This window comes from Gekko japonicus, unplaced genomic scaffold (genome assembly GCF_001447785.1).
Source record: "Gekko japonicus isolate JY-2015 unplaced genomic scaffold, Gekko_japonicus_V1.1 scaffold1742, whole genome shotgun sequence".
In the NCBI taxonomy this organism is placed as follows: Eukaryota; Metazoa; Chordata; class Lepidosauria; order Squamata; family Gekkonidae; genus Gekko; species Gekko japonicus.
Genome location: NW_015161453.1, coordinates 393,859 through 402,992, shown reverse-complemented (window position 1 = coordinate 402,992; position 9,134 = coordinate 393,859). Strand labels below are relative to the sequence as shown.

General features: G+C 46.5%; 1 protein-coding gene across 1 annotated transcript in view; it reads left to right on the top strand.

Moving 5' to 3' along the window:
* Positions 1 to 9,134, top strand: part of LOC107125641 (cytochrome P450 2K1-like) — a gene marked incomplete at its 5' end in the record, with an annotated part of 12,403 nt that overhangs the window by 2,798 nt on the left and 471 nt on the right. The window contains 2 exons of the mRNA XM_015429081.1: positions 1,727 to 1,914; positions 6,886 to 7,027. Of these exons, the coding sequence (XP_015284567.1) occupies positions 1,727 to 1,914; positions 6,886 to 7,027 (330 nt within the window). The remainder of the gene's footprint in view (positions 1 to 1,726; positions 1,915 to 6,885; positions 7,028 to 9,134) is intronic.

Sequence of the window (9,134 nt, the reverse complement as noted above, 5' to 3'; positions counted from 1 at the left end):
TAGGATAGTGACAGCGTTCCGTGCGCCTTGGTGTTTAGTCATGCCGGCCACATGACCACGGAAACGTCCTCGGACAGCGCTGGCTCTTCGGCTTGGAAACGGAGATGAGCACCGCAACCCTAGAGTCGAGCTCGACTGGCTTTCGAGCAAGGGAGACCTTTACCTTTTCATCTCTAGGAGAACCAGAGAAGCCTCCTTAGAATGGTTGACTTATGCACAGTAAAAGCGAGAGCTTTGGTTCCAGGGGAAATTACGTCTGCCTGAAGAAGAATTTGTCGAAACACCCCATTTTTGCCTAGGAGGCGTGTTGCTTGTTCTGATGCTTGCTGAAACACTTTGTGTGGGAAACACAACTGCCTGCTGCAATTCTCATGCCGGCTGAATTACTCTTTGTGGAGAATACAACAGCCTGCTGCATCTTTAATCATTTATGACTGTTGCAACTTTCACCAGTCCTTTATCAGGAGGAAGATAGCCTACAGTGCTGGAAGAGGTTTTTTTAAGCTGTGGACTTTCCTATTGGTAGATACAATGTACTTTAGGTTTTTGTCTATGTATAACAGTGATGGCGAACCGTTTAGAGACCGAGTGCCCAAACTGCGACCCAACACCCACTTATTGATCGCAAAGTGCCAACGCGGCAATTGAACCTGAATACTGAGGTTTTACTTTAGAAAAAACAACTCACACATTGACTTAAGAAGTTAAGATGATCCAAACAAAGTAAGGAAAGCCATCCCAAATGCTTTCATTTACTTAAAATTATTTGGCAGAGAATTCGACACTTTAATGATGGTCTGGGCCTGGCTGGGGCGATGGCCCGCGTGCCCACAGAGAGGGCTCTGAGTGCCACCTCTGGCACCCGTGCCATAGGTTCGCCACCACTGGTATAGTGGTTAAGAGCGGCGGACTCTAATCTGGATTCGGGATAGCCGGGTTGGATTCCCCGCTCCTCCCCACATGAGGCCTGCTTGGGTAATCTGGGGCTGCTCACAGTTCTCTCTGAATTCTCCCAGCCCCACCTACCTCACAAGGCGCCTGTTGTGGGGAGAGGAAGGAAAGGCCATTTTTAGCCACTACAACCTTAGAGCCAGCTTGGCGCAGTGGTTAAGAGAGGGGGACTGTAATCTGAAGAACCGAGCTTGACTCCCCGCTCCTCCCCACATGAGGTCTGTTTAGCTCAATATCATCAGTTCTGACTACTGTTTGTTCTCTAGGGCAGGGGTCCCTAACAATGTGGCCATAGGTGTCGTGGTATCCTCTGATGCCTTTCCATGTTCCTGCCAAGTGTTTTGAGAAAGTGGGTGGGGCAGGTGAGGATTTGTCCAGCCAGCATCTGGCGCCTTGTGAGCAGTGTTCCCTCTAAGCTGAGTGAGTGTGGAACGCTCCCTCTAAGCTGTGGAGTCTTGTGAGCAAAAATTCTACTTTGCGAGCTACTGGCTTTAAAGTTGTGAGCGAGCGATTTGGCCACTGCATAACTTAGTTTGCTCTGGAGCCCTCCTTCCTGAGCTGAGATAAAAATGTGTGAGCCGGAGGCTAAAAAACTGTGAGCTAACTGACACTAACTCAGCTCAGAGGGAACGCTGATTGTCAGCCGCTTTGAGACTCCTTTGGGTAGAGAAAAGTGGGGTATAAAAAACTACTCTTCTTCTTCTCTTCTGGTGCCAAAGTTCATCCGTGTAACTCTACGTATGGAGAATCCCTTTGTGTGTTTGTTTTTCCTCAGCCAAAGTCCAGAAGGAGATCGATGCTGTTTTGACTCCCTGCCAAACAATCTGCTACGAGGACCGCAAGAACTTGCCTTATACAAACGCCGTGATTCATGAGGTCCAGCGCTTCAGCAACATTATCTCAACGGGAATGCCCAGAAAGTGCATAAAAGACACCATGATCCGACAATTCCCAGTTAAAAAGGTGAACAGATATCTCCTTCCTTAGAATGTTTTAGAAAAGAGTGCAGAGGTTCCTTCCTTCCTTCCTTCCTTCCTTCCTTCCTTCCTTCCTTCCTTCCTTCCTTCCTTCCTTCCTAGCTGTGATAAGGAGTACTGGATATATGACAACAAAATGAAATTTGCTGAGATTAGTTGATAGATGCTAAATAGTTAAAGATGTGTGGTCAGTGATGCCTAATAGTATGTAACTCAATAGGATATGATTATCTCAAGCCTACAAAAGAGGCTGAAAGCACCAAGGTGGCTTATTGTGCTACTTTACCTGTCAGATGCACTGCAGAACGCAAGGACTCAATGAAAACTTGGGTAGCTGGGGACCTATTTATTTGTTATGTGGAGTCCACATGGGATACATCTGCTCATTTCTGTGAATAACTAAAACAGATTGACGGCTGGTGCTTCTTGGAGCTCCCTGGAGTGTATAGCTGCCCTCAACCTGCAGCCTGGATTTGAAGGATCCTGGGAAAGCTTTGCTGCTTGATTTTGGTTAGTCTGGCCCTGAGGATAAGCACCTGCTGTTGAGATAGCAGGGGTAGCAGTGTGCTGTTGGCCACTAGAAGAAAAGTGACTGAGGACCTAACCAGACATGATATGCCCTTGCTAGGGATACCAGCCTCCAGGTGGTGCCTGTCTGGTGAGACCCTGAGAAACTGAGAGGGTGAAGAGCTGTTGCTGTTGCTGCTGTCACTAAGCATGTTGTCCTCTGCTGCCATCGCCCCTCCCTCTTCTGCCTATCACTAGCTTAGTGGTTCCCGCTCTTCTTAGTATGAGTCCGGGACATGCTCTCACAGGCTTTGGAACCAACCCACCCACAGGCTGGAAAATGCTGCCGTAGTCTAGAACACTTGTCTTGTACAAGGTGACTTGGGATCAAACTGAACTTCAGCTGTTGTCTTGATTAAGTCAGTGAGTAGTACCAGACTACATGCTGTACTTTATTTATCGATTTGATTTTTACCCCATCCTCCCCGCCGAGGCAGGCTCAGGGCGGCTTACGTAAGAAAACGATAGATAAAACAACAATATAAATATCAATACAAAATACACGCTAGAGTATTAAAACCATTAAGATAATGATGGCGATGTGGCTGTGGTGAAGTGCAGATAGAGACATACATTCAGCGGTTCATCCACTCTTGGCGGGCTCCGGCTGGCAATAAAATCCGCACAGGGCATAGATGATGAAACGCAGCTCCTTACCTAAATGCCTGGCGGGAGAGCTCCGTTTTCGTGGCCCTGCAGAACTGTGAAAGGTCCCGCAGGGCCCTGATCTCATCCGGAAACTCATTCCAGTAAGCAGGAGCAGCTGCAGAAAAAGCCCTAGTCCTAGTCGAACGGACAGGGGGGGTGGGGGGAGGGGGGGGGGGGGGGAAGAGACGATTTTGCAACCCTGATCGCAGTGCTCTCTGGGGAACATCCGGGGAAAGGCAGTCCCTCAGGTAGGCCGGTCCCTGATCATAAAGGGCTTTAAAGGTCAAGAGCAGCACCTTGAAGCGAATCTGGTATGCTATTGGCAGCCAGTGCAATGCCTTTAGCGCAGGCTGGATGTGCTCCGGGATAGTGTAGGATCCTAAAGAATGGTGGTAACAATCATCATCGTCATATCTCCTGCTCACAAAGCTGAGACGAAGCAGAGAGAGCAGAGTGAACAGTCTCCCCAGTATTTGGCCCCATTTTGTCGTCCCTTCTTTGCGTTTTTTCCCCTGTCCCCATTACTGAATGCACACTGGCAAAAAACGCATAAGACGAAACTCAATGTACACAATGATATGACGATTCTCTTTGTGTATGGTGTTCGACCACGGCACAGGAGTGCATGTTCAAATCCAAAATACACCACGCAAAAAGAATCCTGCAACAAGCATGCGTATGCACGCATCAAGATGTTTTGTGATATTTTAGCAATGCACAAATGCATATTACAGAAAAGGAAAAATATATATTTATACATTAACTGAAGGAAGTGAAAACTTCAGTAGTAGTAGTAGTAGTACTAGTTCCTAAGATTCTAAGATTGGCAGCCAGAAGTTCTGTATTATGCCCCATCTTCTGCTCCCTCTAGTGGCTGATTCCATATTACACCAAGTTGTGTCTGGCATATCTCCCTGCAGACTTAAACTGCAGATTTTTATGCCAGACATAAACTGGTGTAATATCAAATTGACCACTAGAGGGAGCAAACTCCATGCAGAACAGACATCCCCCCCCCCGGAAGAAATGGGAAGTTAGGGAAATGAAAAAGCGGAAAAGCCCTAGGTAAGATGTAAAAGATCCATGAGGAGGAAGGGTCAGGCCACCTTCCTACCCGGCCACCGCCCTGAGCCTGCTTGCAGGGAGGGCCGGGTATAAATCAAAATTATCATCATCATCATCATTATTATTATCATTATCATTATTATTGTTATTATTGTTGTTCATGATGATGATAAATCCAAATTATTATTATCATTATTATTGTTATTATTATTATTGTTGTTGATGATGATAAAATTATTATTATTATCATCATCATCATCATTATTATTATTAGTAGTAGTAATAATAATAATAATAATAATAATAATAATAATAATAATAATAATAATAATAATGGCAGCCAGAACTGCTGATTCAGGATCTGAGATCTTTTCATGCCTGTAATTGTGCCTGGGAAAGTGTTTCCCTTTCTAGCCAAGGCGAGCGGCTAATGGATGGTTTCCCTAATAGAACTTGCTACACTTCTGACAATGAGTCCGACTCAAGATCACAATTACAACGGAACAGCATTGCGCAAAGGCAGAAACGCAGATGCTGAAATGCATCAGTGTGCAAATACATCAAAAACCAAATTTTGTGTGCACGGTAATCTCTTTTATCTTGGCGGAATGAGTCCTCAGCATCAGTGAGACAAGGAAACAGAGAGGTTTATTTAGGAAATGACATTACTGGATAGAGAGTGGGGTTGGTAAGCATCCGAATTACCTAATGTCAAAGCAGAGAGAGCGGTGGGTGTTGCCTTCTGACACACTTCGGGTGACGTCAGGGGGTGGGGCATAAGTGGAATCAGCTGCCTCCGGAGCTCTTTAAGCAGCGGCTGGACAAACGCTTGTCAGGGATGCGCTAGGCCAGGGGCGGCCAAACTTGCTTAATGTAAGAGCCACACAGAATAAATGCCAGATGTTTGAGAGCCACAAGACATTAACAGATATTGCACGTTTTTACTGGGAAACATGCAAAATTGTTTTTTTAATTAACATTAAATGAGACGGCCAGGAGTAATAGCAAAAGCATATATTGATAATGATATTTATTTGTCCAATGAGATCTGTTTGCTAATGATATTTCGCTTCCCCGGCCGCCCTGCCGGGAGCCGCATGATATGCGTGAAAGAGCCGCGTGCGGCTCCCGAGCCACAGTTGGGCCACCCCTGCCCTAGGCTGATCCTGCATTGAGCAGGGGGTTGGACTAGATGACCTCTATGGCACATTCCAACTCTGTGATTCTATGATTTGTGGCGGGAAGGCACCATGATATCGCCTGATTTCATCAGATCTCAGACGCTAAACAGGGTGGATACTTGGAAGAGATGGTTTCCCTAACAGAACTAGCTACACTTCTGACAATGAGTCCGACTCAAGATCACAATTACAACGGAACAGCATTGCGCAAAGGCAGAAACGCAGATGCTGAAATGCATCAGTGTGCAAATACATCAAAAACCAAATTTTGTGTGCACGGTAATCTCTTTTATCTTGGCGGAATGAGTCCTCAGCATCAGTGAGACAAGGAAACAGAGTGGTTTATTTAGGAAATGACATTACTGGATAGAGAGTGGGGTTGGTAAGCATCCGAATTACCTAATGTCAAAGCAGAGAGAGCGGTGGGTGTTGCCTTCTGACACACTTCGGGTGACGTCAGGGGGTGGGGCATATGCAAATAAGTTATGCTAATGAGTTATGCTAATGAGCTCCTGCACCTCTTTTTCTACGAAATGACCCCTGGACACCACCAAGGAAGACTCTGCAGAGGAAAGCAGCAACGAACTACCTCCGCTTCTCACTTGCCTTCAAAGCCCCCTTCCTTGGAGCTGCCATAAGCAATGTTCCCTCTAAGCTATGGAGTCCTGTGAGCAAAAATTCTATTTTGTGAGCTACTGGCATTAAAGTTGTGAGCAGGTGATTTGGCCGCTGCATCAGTTAGTCTGCTCCGGAGCCATCCTTCCTGAGCTAAGACAAAAATGTGTGAGCCGGAGGCTAAAAAACGGTGAGCTGGCTCACACTCACTCATCTTAGAGAGAACATAAATCAGCTGCGACTTGGTGGCGTTTTACACACAGAACGGCTTACAGTCTCCTTTCCCTTCCCCTCCCCACAACAGACACCCTTTGAGGTAGGTGGGGCTGAGAGAGCTCTTTTGGAACTGCTCATAAGAGAACAGTTCTGACAGAACTATGACTCTCCCAAGGTTATCCAGCAGTTGCAAGTGGAGGAGTGGGGACTCAAACCCGGTTCTCCCAGATTAGAGTCTGCACACTTGACCACTACACCAAACTGGTTTGGATTTATACCCCACCCTTCACTCAGAGTCTCAGAGTGGCTTACAATCTCCTTCCCTTCCTCTACCCACAACAGACGTCCTGTGAGGTAGGTGGGACTGAGACAGCTCTTTCGAGGACTGTTTTTGAGAGAACAGCCCTGAGAGAACTTGTGACTGACTCAAGGTCACCCAGCTGGCTTCATGTGGAGGAGGACTGGGGAATCAAACCCGGTTCTCCAGATTAGAGTCCTGCCACTAACCCCTGCACCAAACTGGCTCTCCTACCAAGTCACCCGGGACAAAGTCTTACCGCAGGCATTGCTTTGTATATCGAAAACCAGGACAATATTTCTTTGCCTTCAACTTCTCTCGAGTAAAACATAGAGAAAGAACTGAATTCTTGGCTTTTTCCTCACAGGGAACTGTAGTGTTTCCAAACATGGCTTCTTGCTTGTACGATCCGAAGGAATGGGACACCCCTCGACAATTCAACCCAAACCACTTCCTTGACGAAGACGGGAATTTCATCTGCCCAGACGCCTTCGTTCCATTTTCTTTAGGTGATTGTATGGATTGTTAGGAACTATTTGAAGGGGATTGGGCATCAAGTGCTCCTTCTGTGGCTACCCCAGATCCATTACATTCTATCCCTGTCACACACTCCAGGCCACATTCTGGTTGCAGAATTCTGTACAAATTATACCTTCTGGAAACACTTCAAGGGCTGCCCCTTGTAGAGTGCATTGCAGCAGTCTAATCTAGACGTTTCCAGGGCACACTGGCAAAGTCTTTCTTGCCCAGGAAGAGCTGCAGTTGCAGAAGCTAATGAAAGGTGCCCCTGGCCTCCACTGCTTAAGAAAGAGCATAAGAACATAAGAGAAGCCAACGTTGGATCAGGCCAATGGCTCATCCCGTCCAACACTCTGTGTCACACAGTGGCCAAAAAGACCAGGTGCCATCAGGAGGGCCAGCAGTGGGGCCAGGACACTAGAAGCCCTCCCACTGTTGCCCCCCCCCAAGCACCAAGAATACAGAGCATCACCTGCCCCAGACATAAGAACATAAGAGACGCCAATGTTGGATCAGGCCAAAGGCCCATCCAGTCCAACACTCTGTCACACAGTGGCCAAAAAGACCAGGTGCCATCAGGAGGGCCAGCAGTGGGGCCAGGACACTAGAAGCCCTCCCACTGTTGCCCCCCCCCAAGCACCAAGAATACAGAGCATCACCTGCCCCAGACATAAGAACATAAGAGACGCCAATGTTGGATCAGGCCAAAGGCCCATCCAGTCCAACACTCTGTCACACAGTGGCCAAAAAGACCAGGTGCCATCAGGAGGGCCAGCAGTGGGGCCAGGACACTAGAAGCCCTCCCACTGTTGCCCCCCCCCAAGCACCAAGAATACAGAGCATCCCTTGCCCCAGCCTGAGAGTTCCTGTCTATATCTTGTAGCTAATAGCCACTGATGGATCTCTGCTCCATATGCTTATCCAATTCCCTCTTGAAGCCATCCATGCTTGTAGCCACCGCCACCTTCGCCAATGTTGGATCAGGCCAAAGGCCCATCCAGTCCAACACTCTGTGTCACACAGTGGCCAAAAATACCAGGTGCCATCAGGAGGTCCAGCAGTGGGGCCAGGACACTAGAAACCCTCCCACTGTTGCCCCCCAGGCACCAAGAATACAGAGCATCCCTTGGCCCAGACTGAGAGTTCCTATCTATACCTTGTGGCTAATAGCCACCGATGGACCTCTGCTCCATATGCTTATCCAATTCCCTCTTGAAGCCGTCCATGCTTGTAGCCGCCGCCACCACCTGTGGCAGTGAATTCCAAGTGTTAATCACTCTTTGGGTGAAGAAGTACTTATTTTTATCCGTTCTAACCTGACTGCTGCTTGTTTACGCAACAGAAGGCTCAGGTTGAGCAGCACGGTAGCACAGTAGCAATTTTAACAGTATTCTTGGAGAGACCACTTGATTCGTCATGTCAAGAACTCTAAGTTTGGATCTGATCAGTAAAGACTTTGTCTTAGTAAGAATTTATAAATGTTGCACCGATAGTTCTTTTAGGAAGTTATAAGTCTCTAGGGTGATTTCAAAATGGTTTAACTTTTTACATTAAAGGTGATAATTATTTTAAAATGTAATAATCAATTTAAAATGTAAAAATTGAGTATATTTGGAGAGACTACTCGATCCATTACATCTAGAACTCTAAGTGTTGATCCGATTAGTAAAGATTTTGTCTTAGCAAGAAGAACCAATGTTGCACTTATAGTTCTTTGAGGAAGTTGTAAGCTTCCGGGATGATTCCAAAAGGGTTTAACTCTTTACTTTTGAAATGTAAAAATCAATTCGAAATGTAAAAATGGAGCCCAGTTCATCTCTTTAAAATATTACATTTATTACAAGTGAATTTAAAAGTATTGCCCAGAGGCTCAGCCCATAACAACCTTGTCAATGCAATATGATGGGCCTGTAATATTGCCAAGTTTTACAATGTAATATGATTCTTACTTAACATGTGTTGTCATCTATATCACAGTGTTTGTGCGTTTGTTGCATTCCCGATACCTGTGATCCCTTCTTGGTTTTTGCAAAGACCCCAAATCGACATGTGCTCATTGCCTTTCTTAATCTCTCTCCCACCCAACCCCCACCCCAC